The 20,167-nt window shown below is 42.9% G+C and overlaps 1 protein-coding gene across 1 annotated transcript in view; it reads left to right on the forward strand.

Moving 5' to 3' along the window:
• The window catches only part of ATR (ATR checkpoint kinase), a 210,589-nt gene extending 190,750 nt beyond the window's left edge, over positions 1-19,839 (forward strand). The window contains exons 45-47 of the mRNA XM_073625961.1: positions 7,780-7,931; positions 17,842-17,947; positions 19,102-19,839. Of these exons, the coding sequence (XP_073482062.1) occupies positions 7,780-7,931; positions 17,842-17,947; positions 19,102-19,275 (432 nt within the window). The 3' untranslated portion in view covers positions 19,276-19,839. The remainder of the gene's footprint in view (positions 1-7,779; positions 7,932-17,841; positions 17,948-19,101) is intronic.
• Positions 19,840-20,167: the final 328 nt, after the last annotated feature.

Below are 20,167 nucleotides of genomic sequence, written 5' to 3' on the forward strand. Positions count from 1 at the left end.
CAAATAGAGCTTTCTTTTGGTGGTATTTAACCGCTTCAGCTCCGGAAGATTTTACCCCCTTCCTGACCAGAGCACTTTTTGCGATTCGCCACTGCGTCGCTTTAACTGACAATTGCGCGGACATGCGACGTGGCTCTCAAACAAAATTGGCGTATTTTTTTTCCCACAAATAGAGCTTTCTTTTGGTGGTATTTGATCACCTCTGCGATTTTTTTATTTTTTGCGCTATAAACAAAATAAGAGCGACAATTTTGAAAAAAACGCATTATTTTTTACATTTTGCTATAATAAATATCCTCTAAAAATATATAAAGAAAATTTTTTTTCCTCAGTTTAGGCCGATCGTATTCTTCTGCATATTTTTGGTAAAAAAAAATCACAATAAGTGTTTATTGATTGGTTTGCGGAAAAGTTATAGCGTTTACAAAATAGGGGATAGTTTTATGGCATTTTTATTAATCTTTTTTTTTTTTACTAGTAATAGCGGTGATCAGCGATTTTTATTGTGACTGCGACGTTATGGCTGACATGTCGGATATTTTTGACACATTTTTGGGACCATTGTCATTTATACAGCGATCAGTGTGATTAAAAATGCACTGATTACTGTGTAAATGACACTGGCAGTGAAGGGGTTAACCACTAGGAGGCGGGGAGGGGTTAAGTATGTCCTAGGGGAGTGATTCTAACTGTAGGGGGGATGGGCTGTGTGTGTCCTTACGCTGATCACTGCTCCCGATGACAGGGAGCTGTGATCAGTGACACTTGTCACTAGGCAGAACGGGGAGATGCTGTTTACATCAGCATCTCCCCGTTCGTCCTCTCCGTGAGGCGATCGCGGGTATGCCCGCGGCGATCGAGTCCGCGGGACCTGCAACCCGACTCACGGAGCTCCCGGCCGGCGGCACGCACGCAATGGCACGGCGGGGAATTCAAATGGATGTACCTGTAAGTCCATTTGCCCAGCTGTGCCATTCTGCCGACGTACATCGGCGTGCGCCGGTCGGCAAGTGGTTAATCACTGCTCGGATTTTTATTTTTTACAAAAAAAAAAAAAAAAGGCAGAATATTTTGAAAATAGACTGCACTGATGAGGTGGCAGTGATGAGGTGGCACTAATATTCTGCACTGATAGTTGGCACCGACGGGAACTGATGGGCTGCACTGAAAGCCAGCGCTGACTGGAATCACTAATGGGCACTGATTGCTGGTGCTCTAATGTAATAAGGGCACTGATCATCAGTGCCCTGATTACATCTCTTACTGTCCCCTGCGAGGAGATGCCGCTGATCGGCTCTCCTCGCCACACAATCTGTCAGTGTGAGGCGAGGAGCGCCGATTACCGGCATTTCCTTGTTTACATGTGACCGGCTGTAATTGGACACAGCTGATCACATGATTAAAGAGCCGCATAAGCGGCTCTTTACAGAGATCGGGGTTGCGACGTGTCCTAGCAAAAAGGTGTGACCTCGGTCGCCGCGCTGCGCGCTCCCATGCAGCCATCCGGGTGCGCCGTCATGACGTCCACCCAGAACGAAAGCTGCACCGTCCCTCCGTCATTTGACGGTTGGTGGGCGGCAAGTGGTTAACATTGATTTATATAGCCCTTGGTTACCAGAGGACAAATAGCCGTTTTACAGGTTATAACTATATACTGCACCATACATTGGGTAATTTCAATCGCAAAATACAGACACTTTTCTACGCTTACCTTAAAGCGGAGTTCCACCCAAAAGGGGAAGTTGCCTCCTCTCTGGCTCCTGTCTGTGAAATGGAGCTTTTGGGGAGGTGGGAGCTTCACAGGTGCCCACTCCCACTTCTGCTCCAGTCGCCTTAGGTGATCAGAAGCGGAAGTTCTCCTTCCCCCCTCTCTCCTGAAGTCTTCTGGGACACATGTTCGTGCATGTTCAGTGGGCACCTCACAGCCGGGTGCCCATAGTGAGATGCCGGCGAGGGAGAACACAACTGGGCTGAGTGCACCTCTGGATCCTGGGACAGGTGAGTGGCTGTTTATTAAAATTCAGCAGCTACAGTTTTTGTATCTGCTGACCTAATTTTCACTTCAGAGACTCGAGCTCTGCTTTAAAGTAGAACTAGGCAAAACTTTTTTTGTTATTTTTGATAGAGAAAGGGAGGTTTATAACCCCCGTCAGATTTTTTTTTTTTTTTTTTCCCCATCTGTGTCCCATTACGGAGATTTCCCTTCACTTCCTGTCCCATAGCCAAACAGGAAGTGAGAGAAAATCCCTGCAAATTAAGGAAATTCCTTGGATATATCCTTGTGTGCCCTTTGGAAGATTCCCCTCTAATACTTTTCTGGGGACAACCCAAAATATGGGGTTTTCTTTTACTTTCAGTGATAATAGTAAACACAACACATAGACACAGGGAATCTCCGTAATGGTGGCACAGACAGCAATAAAGACTAACAGAGGTTCTAATCCTTCTCCATTCTATCCAAAACTAAAGAAAAAGTTTTGCCTTTTAGTTATACTTTTACCACTCCCAGCCCAGGCAAATTGTGGCATTCCTCTCCTACATGTAAAAAATCATCATTTGTTTGCAAAAAAATTACTCAGAACCCTTATTATACATTATATATATATTTTTTAATCACTAGCCGACCTGCTCACGCAGATATACTGCGGCAGGTCGGCTCTCCTTTGCGAATTGCCATACCTGTACAGCGGCTCGCGCAGTTGTGTGGGCAGGGTGCACGCTCGCTGCATGCCACCGGAGCATGCCCACGGGTTGGGTGGACTACGTCCCGCGTTCGCCTTGTACACAGGCAGAACGGGGAAAGGCCTATGTAAACAAGGCATTTCCCCGTTATGACAGGTGACAATACAGAGATCTACCGTTCCCAGTGATCGGGAACAGTGATCTCTGTCATGTCCCAGGCAGCCCATCCCCCCTACAGTTAGAAAACACCTAGGTAACACAGTTAACCCCTTGATCGCCCCCTAGTGTTAACCCCTTCCCTGCCAGTGTAATTTGGGGTCAGATTTGTCCGCCACAATGTCGTAGTCCCGCTAAAAATCACAGATCGCTGCCATTACCAGTAAAACAATACAAACATTTTTAAAAAACAAAATCTATCCCGTAGTTTGTAGATGCGAAAACTTTTGCGCAAACCAATCAATATACGCCTATTGCGATATTTTCTTTTTTTTTTTTACCAAAAATATGTAGAAGAATATATATCGGCCTAAACTGATGAATAAATTTGTTTTTTTATATTTATTTTTTTGTGGATGTGTATTATAGCAAAAAAGTAAAAAAAGGGTGTTTTTTCCAAAATTGTCACTCTTTTTTTGTTTATAGCACAAAAAATAAAACCTGCAGAGGTGATCAAATACCACCAAAAGAAAGCTCTATTTGTGGGAAAAAAAAGATGTGAATTTTGTTTGGGTACAACGTCGCATGACCGCGCAATTGTCAGTTAAAGTGACGCAGTCCCTTATCTCAAAAAATGGCCTGGTCATTAGGGAGCAAATCCTTTCAGGGGCTAAAGTGGTTAAGCAGAGGCCCTAGTAAAAAAAATGGTAGATGTTGCAATGTTTTTGGAAAAGATACACTTTAACCACTTCAGCCCCAGAAGGATTAACCCTCTTCCTGACCAGAGCACTTTTTGCGATTCGGCACTGTGTCGCTTTCACTGACAATTGCGCGGTCGTGCGACATTGTACCCAAAAAAATTTTGACGTCCTTTTTTTCCCCACAAATAGAGCTTTCTTTTGGTGGTATTTGATTGCCTCTGCGGTTTTTATTTTTTGCGCTATAAACAAATAAGGAGCAACAATTTTAAAAAAACACATTATTTTTTTACTTTTTGCTATAATAAATATCCCCCAAAAATATATAAAAAAAACTATTTTTTTTCCTCAGTTTAGGCCAATATATATTCTTCTACTTATTTTTGGTAAAAAAAAATCGCAATAAGCGTATATTGATTGGTTTGTGCAAAATTTACTAGTAATCAGTGCTATAAAAATGCATTGATTACTGTGTAAATGACACTGGCAGTGAAGGGGTTAACCACCAGGGGGCGATGAAGTGGTTAAGTGTGTCCTAGGGAGTGATTCTAACTGGGGGGGGGGGCTACTACTTACATGACAGCGATCAATGCTCTCGATGACAGAGAGCAGTGATCTCTGTCCTGTCACTAGACAGAACAGGGAAATGCATTGTTTACAAAAGCATCTCCCCATTCTACCTCTCCGTGACACGATCGCGGGCACCCGGCGGACATCGAGTCCGCAGGACCCGCGGTCACGGAGAACCCACTGCGCCACTTCTTAAAGGGGACGTACCTGTACGCCCTTTTGCCCACCAGTGCCATTCTCCCGATGTAAATCGGCGTGCGCTGGTCGGGAAGCAGTTCATTAAAAAAACAAACAAAACTGAATATTTACCCCAATTTATTTGTATAATGTGAAAAATGATGTTACGCTCAGTAAATAGATACCTAACATGTCTCGCTTTAAAATTGCGCAAGAAATGTAGCAGAATACATTTTGGCCTAATTAATGAAGAAAGATATTTTATAACTGAAACTAAGAAAAATGTGTTTTTGTTTTTTTTTTCAAAATTTTTCAGTCTTTTTTTTTTTTTTTTTTTAATTTACTTAGCAAAAAATTAAAAACCCAGTGGTGATTAACCACTTCAATACAGGGCACTTTCACCCCCTTTCCTGCCCAGTCCAATTTTCAGCTTTCAGCGCTGTCACATTTTGAATGACAATTGCTCTGTCATGCAACACTGTACTCAAACAAATTTATATTTCCACAAATATAGCTTTCTTTTGGTGGTATTTGATCACCATTTGGGTTTTTATTTTTTGCGCTACAAATAAAGACCAAAAAAAAAAGTTTTTCTTTGTTTCTGTTGCAAAACTTTGTAAATAAGTAAGTTTTCTCCTTCACTGATGAGCACTGAAGAGGCAGTACTGATTGGCACTGATGATGAGGCACTGATATGCAGCACTGATAGGTGTCACTGATGGTCACTCATAGTTGACACTGGTGGGTGCTACAGTTGGACGGCACCGATAGGCAGCACTGATTCAGGAGGCACTGACAGGCAATCACTGATGGGCACTAAGTACTATCCTAATGGGCACTGATTGGCATCCCTGGTGGGCTTACCTGGTGGTCTCCAGTAGGCATCCCTGGTGGTCTCCAGTAGGCATCCCTGGTGGTCTCCAGTAGGCATCCCTGGTGGTCTCCAGTAGGCATCCACGATAGGTCTGCACTGATAATCAATGCTCTGATTATCAGCACAGTCTCCCGGCTCTCCTCTGTCAGTGTGAGTAGAGGAAAAGCCAATAAACGTCCTCCTCCTGTTTACACTGTGATCGGCTGTGATTGGACACAGCTGATCACATGGTAAAGAGCCTACGTCAGAGGCTCTTTACTAGGATTGGAGATGCGGTGTGTCAGACTGACACATCACACCAGGAAACGCGCCCCCACGGCTTATCCTGCTGGACGTCATACGACGTCTAGTCAGAATAACATAACCACTTTGCGGCCGTCATTTTGTTATATGGTGGGCGGGAAGTGGTTAACTGCCACCAAAAGAAAGCTCTATTTGTGTGAACAAAATGATAAAAATTTAGTTTGGGTACAGTGTTGCATGAGGGCCCAATTGTCATTTAAAGTGTGACAACACCGAAAGCTAAACATTGGTCTGGGCACGAAGGGGGTAAAAGTGCCCGGTATTGAAGTGGTTAAAAATCTCCCTAGGCTATGCTTTAATTTTTTTTACTGGTTACCAGTTTAGAGGTACAGAGGAGGTCTTGTGGAAGAATTATTGCTCTTGCTCTAACATTCACAGTGGTACCTCACTTGTGTGGCACGAAAGGCGGTTTACATATGCAGTCACAACCTACGTATGCGTTTGCTTCTGCCTGCGAGCACGAAGGGATGGGGGCACTTTAAAAAATGTTTTGTTTTGTTTTTTTTATGGTTACACTGTCCCTTTATATTTTTTAATTTTTTGATCACTTTTATTCCTAATACAAGAAATGTAAACCTCCCTTGTAATAGGAATAAGGCATGACGGGTCCTCTTTATGGAGATATCTGGGGACAATGAGACCCCAGATATCTCTACCCTGTAAAGCATGAGATCAAAAAAAAAAATTGATCTCTGCTTTACAAGAAAAAAAAAGCTGGCAGTGTATGTCTCTGCCAGTGCTGGAAGTGACGCCATGACGTCGCTTCCAGCCTCCCAGGGTAATAGAGATTGCCGGGAACCATCCGGTCCAGGGCCAGCTCTATGGTAATTCGGTTTCCTGATCACACGGGAGAGCCCGTAAAGGCACCAGGAAGTGGTTAAGATTAGTGTCTTTGTAACTTGCATGGACCTGTATCCGAGATGCAACTTGAGCTTAACTCATTTACGACCGCCTAACACATGTGTAGCGGCAAACGGGTGTGCTTTAACGCCCACACACCACACATATTCACTGCTGGGCGGCCAATGTTTCTGTGTTAAGAGCACATTCCCAGCACAGAGACTGAGCTGTAAAAAGCTCTTGGTCCCCGCTAATGATCGGTAGCCGGGCCGGCAGGACCCGCTTTCGATCATGTAACCACTGTGACAACCAATCAAATTGCTTATGTGATTGGCCAATTTTTTCCACCCTCCAGCATTCATAACTTTTTAAAAGGACACTGGGGTGAGTGGGAAGGGTTTAAACCCCTCCCGATGCTATGCCTGGGCTGCTTTCATTTAACGGTCAAGTAGCACAGGCAGTAATTTAAAGTGCAATTTCACCTTTACAGAAAATCTGTAAGGTGAACTTACACTAGACCCTGTCCCCATCCCCCCAGGTCCTGCTAACCTTGAGTTTGGCAATCATTCCTTCTGACACATCAGATAGCTGCTTTACCAGTCAGGGTATTTGAAATCCCTGCAGCTTCCTCTCCTCTTCGCCCGTGGTGACAGGACAGGCTACGCGGGTTCTAATTGGGTGACGGCGCCAACCAGTTGGATTGCTCCTAAACATACCTCCTGATGAGCTTCGTTTTGGAGAATAAGCCAAGGGGATTTCAAAGCCCCAGAGCGGTGAGGTGGCGACCCGGTGTGTCAGTGCGGGTGATCGCTGCGCTCCAGATCAGCGGGACCGGGGGGAAGGGGGTCCTGTGTAAGTTCACCTTACAGATTTTTCTGTAAAGGTGAACTTACCCCTTTAATGAAGGGGCTGAGTTTGCATTGAAAGAGGGCATGACTTACTCTTGTGACCTCTACCCTGGATCTTGGGTCCTCCCAAGCACAAAGGATCTGATTTGTAGACAAACAGGGGTGCTTTGTGCTTGCACTTTGTTAGTTTATAGTCCCTTGATGTACATGACAGATCAAGTTGAGGAGCTATAACCATTACAGTACCTTCACATAAAGAACACTTGCCATGCGTGGCACAAAAGAAAGGAATACATTGCCTTTGCATAGTGTTGTGCAACCAGCCTACTGCTTAGTTCTTCTACCAGCAGCACTAACAAAATAAAAAAACAAATAAAGGGGCACTAACAACTTTTGTCTGTCATGCCTACATACATGGTCCTTAAATGGAAATGTGTGGCCCTGTCATATCACATCTAATCCCTCAGAAATTTACCACAGTAGCAGAGATCCCAATACTTTGTAAGGCAATTCATATAAACTCTTTAGAGTTTGGTCCTAAATGAAGTTCTAAAGATTGTAATGTTTGTATAAATTATCTTGTTGTATGTATTATTAAGTTATGTATTAATAAGTTATTGGTTTTTATTAGGGTGAAACATTTGAAGTTCCAGAAATTGTCCCATTCCGGATGACACATAACATGGTTAATGGAATGGGTCCTATGGGTACAGAAGGTCTTTTCAGACGTGCCTGTGAAGTCACCATGAGACTGATGAGAGACCAGAGAGAACCACTTATGAGGTAAATGTGTACTTCTCTCTAGTTTTATCCATGATAAAAATGTACATTCTTTTTATGTATGTAGATGATGAGCTTAGCACAATGTTATATCCTTTAAGGTATATTTATTTTAAGTGTAACATCTTAATCCTGTTGACACTTATATTTGAAATAAATTTGTCTTGAAGGGGATTGCCGTGTGCAGGTTCTTTATCTCTATTAAAGTATTGTTAAGCCACTTTTTTTTCTTTTTTATAGTTCCGCCTGTTGGATAACATGGTTCTCCCCAGTGTATGTGATTTATAGAAATATGCTGTATAACACCTTATTTCCGAGCGCAGCTCGGCCCTCATGTGACTGCCTGCTGGTCTCCTCTCCTGATCTGATCGATGAAGAGGGAGGTGCTGAGTATCCCCCACTGACATCAACTGGAACGAGGAGAATAGGAGACCAGTGGGAAGTCGCGTGAGCGCCGAGCAGTGATTGGAAATAAATAAGGTCTTATACAGAATATTTTTAGAAATCACATACACTGGGGAGAATCGTGTTATCTAACAGACTGATCTATAGAAAGCAAACACATATTTTTACAGCAGGAGGGGAGTTTCGGGGAGTTGACAGGCAGGGAGGGAGGGGGGAGAGGACGGAGTTGTGGGCAGAGAAGGACAGAGCAGGGCTGTAGATGACGGAGGCATGTAAACTGACCACGGTGCCAGGGCTTAGCAGCCATAATATACCATGGTCAGTTTACTGGGTAGAGGGCGGAACCAGGAATGTCAGCCAGGTATTTCAGGTGATACAAGGGACCACATTACACAGCACAAGCACTGTGCTGTATAAAATGCTTTAAAGGAACAGGATCTATATATTTTTTTTTTTTAGGGTAACAAACACTTTAAGGGGGTAAAGTGGGTGTTGGACTTTTACAGCCTGTTTACTTTCTTTTTCTGTTTGTGCTGTTCTAGTCACCTCTAGATAGTAAAATGTGCGTCTTTTGTTGATGCTGAATGGGCGTGCGAAATTTTAAAGCGTGACTTGTTTGGTATCTATTTACATGGCGTAACATCACCTTTTATGTTTCACCAAAAAATTGGGTTATGTATTGTGGTGGGTTTTTTTGCATTAAAATTTAAAGTGAATTTTTTTCCCAAAAAATTGCGTTTGAGAAAATGCTGCGCAAATACTGTGTGACATAAAAAAATTTGCAACACCCACCAATTTATTCTCCAGGGCCTCTGCTTTAAAAAAATATATTTTGTTTGGGGGTTTTAAGAAATTTTCCACCAAAAAATAAAAAACATTAAAACTTTAATTCGCTATAAAGCCCCTTTGGTTTTTAAAAATGTATTTTTTTTTAATCATTACAAGTAGATTAGATTTTTGCCCCTGAAGAGCTCCACTGGAGGGATCCATGCTGGATTGAAATAGCCTCCACACCGGATCCATCCAAGCCACTGAGGCCAAAGTGGATGGTACCTGGGCCTTGCATAAGAAGAACGAGGTTTTGCCTGTAACACCTCTCTTTGTAGGGCAGGACCCAGGACTTTTTTGGTCATGCCACATTACCTAAAGTTTTCCTGAGGGGTGCTATACAGGTCCAAGGCAGTGGACCCCCTATAATAGGGACCTGGTCCTTGAAGGTTTGCTAATGCAGCCCACCGTGAAGGGTGAAGCTTGGATCTGCCTGTTACAGCAGTATCCTGCAGCGAGGAAAAGGTAAGGGAAGAAGCCTAGGAACTGTAAAAAGTCCACCTATGCTTTTTCTATATCCAACAATACACATAGAAGTTCATTGATAAAAACGGCATGGGAATTCCTCACAGGGGAACCCTGAACCAAAAATTTAATTAACTTATCGGAATCTGGAAGCCCCCTTTAACAAGGGGACCCCCAGATCCCGGCCCTCCCACCTGTGTGAAATGGTAAGGGGGCACAAAAGTACCCCTACCATTTCACTAAAAAAATGTTAAAAATGACAAGAGACAGTTTTTGACAATTCCTTTATTTAAATGCTTCTTCTTTCTTCTTTCTTCTATCTTCCTTCATCATCTTCTTCTTCTGGTTCTTCCTCCGGTGTTCTCGCCCAGCATCTCCTCCGCGGCATCTTCTTCCCTTCTTCTCCTCGGGCCGCTCCGCATCCATGGCATGGAGGGAGTCTCCCGCTCTTCTCTTCATCTTCTTCTCTTCATCTTCTCTTCATCTTCTTTTCGGGCCGCTCCGCATCCATGCTGGCATGGATGGAGGCTCCCGCTTCTCCTCTTCTGACAGTTCTTAAATAACGGGGGACGGGGCCACCCGGTGACCCCGCCCCCTCTGACACACGATGACTTGACGGGACTTCCCTGTGGCGTCACGGGATATGCCACAGGGAAGTCCCGTCATGTCCCCGTGCGTCAGAGGGGGGCGGGGCCACCGGATGGGCCCCCCCCTGTTATTTAAGAACCGTCAGAAGAGGACAAGCGTCACACAGCGGGAGCCTTCCTCCATGCCAGCATGGATGCGGAGCGGCCCGGAGAAGAAGATGAAGAGAAGAGCGGGAGCCTCCCTCCATGCCATGGATGCAGAGCGGCCCGAGGAGAAGGGAAGAAGACGCCGCGGAGGAGATGCTGGGCGAGAACACCGGAGGAAGAACCAGAAGAAGATGAAGGAAGAGTGAAGAAAGAAGAAGCATTTAAATAAAGGAATTGTCAAAAACTGTCTCTTGTCATTTTTGACAGTTTTTTAGTGAAATGGTAGGGGTACTTTTGTACCCCCTTAACATTTCACACAGGGGGGAGGGCCAGGATCTGGGGGTCCCCTTGTTAAAGGGGGCTTCCAGATTCCGATAAGCCCCCCGCCCGCAGACCCCCACAACCACCGGCCAGGGTTGTAGGGATGAGGCCCTTGTCCTCATCAACATGGGGACAAGGTGTTTTGGGGGGCTACCTCAAAGCACCCTCCCAGTGTTGAGGGCATGTGGCCTGGTACGGTTCAGGGAGGGGGGGGGCGCTCTCTCGTCCCCCCCTCTTTTCCTGCGGCCTGCCAGGTTGCGTGCTCGGATAAGGGTCTGGTATGGATTTTTGGGGGGACGCCACAACGTTTTTTTTTTTCAATTTTGGCGTAGGGTTCCCCTTAATATCCATACCAGACCTGAAGGGCCTGGTATGGAATTTAGGGGGACCCCCCACGTAATTTTTTTTTTTAAATTTTGGTTCGGGGTTCCCCTGTGGGGAATTCCCATGCTGTTTTTATCAATGAACTTTTATGTGTATTGTCGGACCGGCAATGCATTAATAGCCACGAGTAGTTTTAAATGACTTTTTTCCTTTGAAATGTCATTTTGCTGTCAGACTGTTCTAAACACGGGAAACATGCGCCCCTTTACAGGCATACTATAGACACCCCCCAGCTACGAAATTTAAAGGGATATTACACTTTTATTGTTTCACTTTAAGCATTATTAAAATCACTGGTCCCGAAAAAAACGGCCGTTTTTTAAAACTTTTTTTTGCATTGATACATGTCCCCTAGGGCAGGACCCAGGTCCCCAAACACTTTTTATGACAATACCATGCATATAAGCCTTTAAAATTAGCACTTTTGATTTCTCCCATAGACTTTTAAAGGGTGTTCAGCGGCAAATTGTTCGCTGTTCAGCGAACTTGCGAACAGCCCATTTTCGAGTCGAAGCTCATCCCTAATACCTTAGTACGTTGCTTCTCAGTCAGCTCAGAAGTCCCAGCTAAACAGCACATGTGTGGTTTCAGCAAGCCAGGGGGGATCCTCATCAGAACATTTCCCCCCTGGGGGAGGGAGGTACAACTATAGCTTGTATTGAGTTTTATTCTTTTATCCCCAAAGAGCATTTTCACCTCCTTTCTGCCCAGACCAGTTTTTAGTTTTCAGCGGTGTCGCAATTTGAAATTTTTATGTTTTTTCCCCCACAAATAGAGCTTTCTCTTGGTGGTTTTTGATCACCTCTGCGGTTTTTATTTTTTGCGTTATAAACAAAAGAAGAGCGGCAATTTTTAAAAGAACACAATATTTTTTACTTTTTGCTATAATAAATATCCAAATTTAAAAAAAAAAAAAAAATGTCCTCAGTTTAGGCCGATATGTATTCTTCTACATATTTTTGGTAAAAAAAATTGCAATAAGCGTATATTGATTGATTTGCGCAAAAGTTATAGCGTCTACAAAATACGGGATAGATTTATAGCATTTTTATTTATTTTTTTTACTAGTAATGGCAGAGATCTGCGATTTTCTTTCGTGACTGTGATGTTGCGACGGACATATCGGACACTTTTGACACATTTTTAGGATCATTCACATTTATACAGCGATCAGTGCTATAAAATTGCACTGATGACTCTGTAAATGTGACTGGCAGGGAAGAGGTTAACACTAGGGGGTGATCGAGGGGTTAATTATGTTTCCTAGGGAGTTATTCTAACTGTGGGGGCGGGGACTGGAAAGGGGAGGAGGCCGATCGGTCTTCCTCTGTACTGAGAACACATCATCGGTCTCTCACCTGACAGGACGTGGATCCTGCTGTGTTCATGGGCAATCGCGGGTGCCCGGTGGACATCGCGGGTCCCAAGCAACGCAGCGGGTGAGCGCACCCCCTAGACAGTCAGGAAGCCGAGGACATCATATGACGCCCGCCCAGGATGGGAGATCCCTCCTGCGGACGTCATATGACTATGGGCGGGTAATGAAGTGGTTAATCGCATCCGCTATCCAAAAGGATAGGAAACCTGTTAGATCCCCCTCCCCCACCTTAGACCCCTTACCAAGGGAACAGTGGGTAGAGGATGAGGTGTTACTCTCAGGTGATCAGGAAGAAGGGCAAACCGATTACTCCTCTGCGGAGGAAACAACGGTAGATGAACCTTTTTCAGCCTCTCAATCTGAGAGATTGCTGGTACAAATTTCTTATAGAGATGGTTCGTTCCTCTTTCAAGCTACCTCTAGCAGAGTCATCTGATAGTTTTGTTTCTTCTTAGGTTCCTTAAAAACTTCACAGCCTTTTTTTCATGCGTTTCCTGTACATGCATTGTTAGAAAAGCTTATTTATACTAAATGGGATCACCCACATAAACATTTTCTCCCTCCAAAGAGATGCACAGCACTCTATCCCAATGGAGAAAAAATTCACCACAAGATGGAAGGTACTAGCAGTTGACACTACGATTTCCAGTGTGAATAATAATCTAACTTGTCCAGTAGACAATGCACAAATGCTTAAAGATCCAACTGATAAAAGAATGGAATTTCTGTTAAAAACCTCTTTTTTTTTTTTTTTTTTTTTTTTTTACAGGTGCTGTTACTCAGCCTGCAGTTGCAGCAATAGGCATCTGTCAGTCCTTAAGGGATCAGTTTAAACAGGCCCTTAAAGAGGTCCCTGCACAACAGGCCCGCGATTTGGCCGAACTACCAAGGACGCTATGTTTTGCCATAGACGCCATGAAAGACTCTATTCACCAGGCGTCCCGCCTTGCGCTTCTGCTAGTACACATGCGTAGGACCCTGTGTTTAAAAAAAACAAAAAAAATTGGTCAGACGAAGAACCTTGCAAAAGGCTTCTGACTAGTTCCCTTTTTATGGGGATCGACTATTTGGGGAGGATTTGGATAAATACATCCAAATGATTTCTAGTGGGAAAAGTACTCTACTCTTTTGCCCAAAAGAAAGTATAAACATCCTTCATTTAAACTGACTCCTTCCCCTGCGCCGGGGCATCCGCCTCTAGGCAGTGGTGACGGCCTCCACCATCAGATTCTAGAGGAAAGCCTTAGGGTCAGGCCCAGGCCCAGAAGAAGACCTGGGGCAGGAAATCTGCAAAGCAGAATACTAAAGCCTCATTATGAAGAGGCGCCCCCCCCCCCCCCGCCAGAGATGGGGTAAGACTTCTGCAACGCTCAGAAGTCTGGCAAGAGCGACTTTAATCGCATTCGCTATCCAAAAGGATAGGAAGCGTGTTAGATCTTCCTCCCCCACCTCAGACCCCTTATCAAGGGAACAGTGAGTAGAGGATGAGGGGTTACCCTCAGGAAAAGGGGCAAACCAATTACTCCTCTGCGGAGGAAACAACAGTAGATGAACCTTTTTCAGCCTTGCAATCTCTGTTTCAGGCATTAGACCGATTACTAGCTCAGGGGGTGATCATACAGATCCACACAGAAGAGCAAGGTTTGGGGTTTTATTCAAACCTCTTTACAGTACCAAAACCAAATGGAGATGTCAGACCCATTCTAGATCTAAAGAATCTAAATCAGTTCCTGAAGATCCGCTCCTTTCGTATGGAGTCGATCTGGTCAGTAGTTTCTATCCTACAAGAAGGAGAACTTCTGGCGTCTATCGACATCAGGGATGCATATCTGCATGTCCCTATATTTTCCGCTCACCAAAGGTTTCTGCAGTTCGAAGTAGAATAGCACTTTCAGTTTGTAGCTTTGCCCTTCGGGCTAGCCACAGCACCCCAGGTGTTCACAAAAGTACTGTGCCCGCCTCTGGCCAGGTTAAGGCCACAGGGCATAACAGTCTTGGCGTACCTAGACGATCTATTGCTAATAGACCAGTCATTGGCTCGCATTACAACCAATTACCTGAAAAGGAAGGTTTTTGACTGGAGAGTCCTCAATATAATATAGCACCTCATCCCAATAAATTTAATGATCGTAGTAGGAGGAGAGTAAGGGGATTATAGCGGTGCCCAGAATAAATTATTAGAATACAAAACTATAAAAAGTATATTTTATTGATGAACAATTAAAAAGGAAATATACAATAAATACATTTGACAGGGGTATGAACAAACACTGAAAAGGTACAAAACAGTCAGTATGCAGTGATATCACAGGAACCCAGCCAGTAGTGCGGCAGCGGGTCTTATTATCAGGTATGAGAACCCTACATGTTTCGCCAACAATGGCTTCCTCAGGGATAGTTGGTTATACCTGTGTAATTTTCCTGAATCTTAAACACAAAAACAGGTAGTCAAGAAAAACCATGACAAGATATATTTCAAACAGATAAAGTGAAATTGAGCAACAAAATGGAATCAAATCACATGCTTGTTAAAGGCAACCAGACATGGCCATAAACTTCCCCACACAAAGAACCACCAAAGAGGGCGACCACCACAACAGAGACCCATCCGTGACAGTCCTCCCGATTACAATTTCCTTGTTATTGACTACAGACAAGCCTTACACCATTTTCCTACGATTGGGACTACCTTCACCTGAGGGATATACCATTCGACGCCCTTGTGGACATTTTTTCTCACAACATTCACTGGGTCATATCCAGTCTCGCCAATATATTTATTTTTTTTTTTTACAAAAACAGCCATTTGAAACGATACAGCATATTCCCTTAGTCCTTCTGACAAGGAATCTGGTGTTCTTGGTTGCTATATCCTCAGCAAGGAGGGTTTCGGAATTGGCTGCTCTTTCTTATAAAGAGCCATACTTGATTATTCATGAGGACAGAGTGGTGTTACGCCCTCATCCAGATTTTTTGCCAAAAGTGGTCTCAGGTTTTCACCTAAACCAAGATGTTGTCCTGCCATCGTTTTTTCCAAAACCATGTTCCAGGGAAGAAAAGTCACTACATTGTCTTGATGTGGTGAGAGCGGTCAAAGTCTATTTAAAGACGACTGCTCAGATTCGGAAGACTGATGTCTTATTTATTCTGCCAGAGGGTCTTAAGAAAGGACAGGCAGCGTTGAAATCCACTGTCGCTAAGTGAATTCGGCAAGTTATAGTTCAGACTTATGATTTAAGGAATAAGATTCCCCCTTTTCAAGTCAAAGCGCACTCTACCAGGTCAGTTAGTGCTTCTTGGGCAGTGCGTCAACAGGCCTCCATGGCTCAGATCTGTAAGGCCACAACTTGGTCTTCAGTACATACATTCACCAAATTTTATCAGGTGGATGTAAGGAGGTATGAGGATATCGCCTTCGGGCGCAGTGTGCTGCAGGCAGCAGTATAGGTCCTTAAGTCTGGTGGTACCCTGCGGGTTGTCTCTCCCTCCCCTCAAATAGCATTGCTATGGGACGTCCTATTAAGTTAATACTATGGCTTTGTGTCCCATGATGTATGACAAAGAAAATAGGATTTTTATAACAGCTTACCTGTAAAAATCCTTTTCTTGGAGTACATCATGGAACACAGAGGTCCCTCCCCTCTTTTTGGGGTTTAGATATATTGCTTTGCTACAAAAACTGAGGTACTCCTGGAAGGAGGAGGGTTTTATAGGGAGTGAACTTCCTGTATTGGGTATACCAGTGTCCATCACATGAAGGTGCCTATATACCCATTAAGTTAATACTATGGCTCTGTGTCCCATGATGTATTCCAAGAAAAGGATTTTACAGGTAAGCTGCTTCCATTGTGGAGACGCTTATAAATTCAGTAGCGTTAGGACTGCAAGCATACACAGGGTGCCATGAAGAGGCCTTGCAGCTTATGCATGCGTTTGCAAATGCGTGCTAACTAAACCCCTGTTTTTAACGCAGACTGTTGGACAGGTTAATTTGGTCAGTTGGCAGACTGGTTGGTGAGTTGAGCTATGGAATGTTCTGTTTTTGTCTTTCATGTGTTTGCCCTTCCATGTGCTCCTTGCTGTGAAGGCCAGTTATAGGTGGGGGCAGGGGCCATTTGTTTGAATCTGTTATAAAAATCCTATTTTAGCTGCACCTTTGATTCTTTCTTAACCAATAGAGGGAGCCTGAAGACCCCTTAATATAGGTGAAACGCATAGATCCTTTAGACACATCTTTCATTTTGCAGTTCACAAATAGAAATCTAAGTATGGCAGGTGATATGCAGTCATCGGGTGTTAAGTCAAAATGTCTTGGGTCAGCTACCAGGTTTTTAACAAAGACTCCAGTGAGAGTCAAAACCACATCCTCACAATATCTTTAAAGCTTGGGACAAGGCCACAGGATTCAAATTAGAGTGCCATGTGGTTGATTACATCTATTGCAGCACAAATTGCTACATAGGCCAATACTGTACAAAAATGTAAAATAAGTAGTTGAGTCAGCCAATGCAAAGGGGGTAATCAACATCAACTAAACAGATTGTAGGACTGTTCCTAGATATAATCAGAAATAGGCCCCATGTCCCTCTTTCAATTTGCAACAGAGAAGGAATTTTTTACACAGGTGTGAGTTCAGTAAATGTGTATAGGTCTCTGAAATGGAGCCTTTAGGTTCATTCACTTTAGTAAGGGAATCAAAAAAAGATGTGGTCATTATAGGCAGGGAGAGATTGCCATGCTGTGGGGATTTTTGTACTTTTTTTTTTTTTTTAACAAAAAACAGTTTCTTGGAGTTTATAAGCAGTTGTTCCTATGTCCCTGTGTTTATGATCATACTCTTGGTACTGCTTTGCCACAAAACTAAGGCATTCTGGCAGTAGGAGGGGTTATAATGGGCTGACCCACAATTTTCTGTTTGCCAGTATCCCATCATCCTGTGGGCCGCAGTATAACCGGACTATGTCTGGATTCCTGTGTTCCTCAACAAACTCCAAGAAATAGATTTTACAGCAAGTACAAAAATTCTATTTTATAAATGTCTGCAATCCATGAAAATATAAATGGCATAGTTTACTTGTTTGCTACTTTATAAAAAGGGCCCTTTGGGTTGTTTTATCTTTCCTGCTAAAAGACCTGATCAAAACTTCAGCTTTAGCTTATTAGTATATGTGTCTGCTATTGTATTGTGTACCCTCTCTCGTGTGATTAAAATTTTCTAAATTCATCTAAAACTCATATTACTTGTAGACAATGACTGTCTATTGTACTTATGTATATTGGCAGCACCGTTTCCTAGAAAACAGTTATCATAAACAGAAGTCACACCCTTATTAGAGCAACTTTAAGTAATGCTTTCTTCCTATATATATTAAATATTAGCACATTGATTGTTTTCCAGTGTACTGAAACCATTCCTGCATGATCCTTTGGTGGAATGGAGTAAACCTGCCCGTGGGGGTACTAAAGTTCAAGCTAATGAGACTGGAGAAGTTGTCAATGAAAAGGTTTGTACTGTGAAAATGTGTCTCTACCAGCAGATGTATGTATAATGCATGTAGTCAGAATATTTTTCAATGTGGCTGTACAGTTCATGCTTATGGACAAATCTTAAAAAAAAAAAAAAAAAAAAAATGTCAAATGTCAGGTGCCTGTTCTTTCATATCTGTGGCACTATTTAAATTACTAAATCACTATTTAAATTACCCCTGGAGTAACTTAAATGTAAACAACCTTTTGGAATAATCTCAGGAACTTTGGGGTGTTTCCTTTAGGAGTGTCCAGGTATCTCCAAACTTGGGGTGGTCTATTTTGCAGAAAAGTAAGGTGTTGCTTGAAACTTCTGCCATATTAAAGTAATGGGTGGCTTCACTGGCCAATACTGACATATTGAGTTGAGCCATGTTTGGCCTTCTTAGATAAAGTCAGTTTTTACACCCTTTTTTTAGGGGATGTCCTCGATAGATATTTGCAGGCAACTGGAGGTGTCTGTTATTGATTCCCAGATGTGGTTTACTATTTGTTTAGGCAATGCAGGCAGTAATCTATCTTATTTAATTTTCCCTTCTAGAGTGTATATTGTTTATTTTCCACAGAATGTTGTTTTTAATAAAATAGTAATGTTTGCTTTAACGTGGTTGTAAACCTTTACATATACCCAGTGAAGTAATTGGCCTCAGGTGATACAGAGATGAAACCAATTCTCCTACATAAGCGCTACCTATTTGACTGCAGTTTTCTCATCCCTACATCTGTTCAGAGTCCAGAGATTATACAGCTTGTCTCATCTTCCAGAAATCAGGGGGGCGGGGAGCCGAAGTTACTCTCTGCTGACCTCAGTGAGAGCTGATTGGAGGGAAGGGACACATTTCCCTTCACTCAGTTCACAGGAACAGAGCTGAGGCTGTCAATTACAGGCTGTGTGCTGAAATCCCCCCCCCGCCACCTTTTTACCTCTTGGTGTCGGGAAAATGTGTCTGAAGTGACTCCTGCAGAGGAATGAGGCAGCAGACAGAAATTACACTTGGTGCTCTGGATTGAGTACACACTATAGAGGGATATGCTTTGTTCATATTTCATGTCTGAGGTTTACAGCCACTTTAAGGCATACTTTTCTGTCTTTTATAAAAGAAAGTAAATAATATTTTCACATTGTTTTCAGGCTAAAACTCATGTGCTTGACATCGAACAAAGACTGCAGGGTGTCATAAAGACAAGGAATCGTATCAAAGGCCTTCCACTGTCTATTGAAGGACATGTTCACTATTTGATTCAAGAAGCTACTGATGAAAACCTTCTGAGCCAAATGTACCTAGGCTGGGCACCTTACATGTGATCACTGCTGGAAGCTTAGCAGACTTACTTATTGGCAGCTTTTACATTTCACCAATTTTTTCTTTCATCCTCAAGCAAGCCCAAAAACATTGGGTGGTCTGTGCAGATACAGGCGTGTTGATTTGGCCCTGCCTAAGCCTGATTATTAATGTGATGGGTGTCCCCAGTGAATAATACTGAATATTGAGGGTTGTTGCCACTTTCTAAATTCCTAAATTAAGCTTTATGACCTAATTTGTAACAGACCACGATGTAATGTGTGATAGTCCAGGCTGTATTTGTTTTTTTATTTTTGAATAGTTTACTACAATCTCCTAACAGATAGGAGATAACTTTCAAAGTCCTTATGTTGGACTTTCTCTAAGGACCCATGTAAAAAGTTTATAAATGTCCTAGATGAGAACCTGCTGTTTTAAGCAGTGATTAGGTATACAATTTTCTGTTACAACGTTTACCACAAATAGACTAAAAAATATTTTGTTATATTTGTTGTAATTTTCTTATGACTGTACTGAGACAATCTAATTAAAATGGGTTTGTAAGAATAAAGTTATTCTGTTCAGTAGGTAATGTTGGTAATTGTATTTTTCATGCTGCAGGAGTTTTCTTTTATTTTTTTTCAGATATTTTGTGGCTGATTTATTATGTTTCACTTAACTTAGAAAATCTACTTTGCAATGAATACCCAATCATGTGCAAGGAAAATTTAAAATACAGGATTTTTGATGATGTGCATGATTGGAGTCAGTGCAGCTTTGTCTTCATTAACCGAAGTGAAAAATTATTTTGCAAAGTGAACGTGCTCTACTCCTCTAGTAAATCAGCCACATTGCCCATGGTGTATGAAATGTAATTCATGCTTCTGCGACAAGTGTATGACTTAGTTCTCCCAC

The sequence above is a fragment of the Aquarana catesbeiana genome, linkage group LG04, assembly GCF_042186555.1.
Source record: "Aquarana catesbeiana isolate 2022-GZ linkage group LG04, ASM4218655v1, whole genome shotgun sequence".
In the NCBI taxonomy this organism is placed as follows: domain Eukaryota; kingdom Metazoa; phylum Chordata; class Amphibia; order Anura; family Ranidae; genus Aquarana; species Aquarana catesbeiana.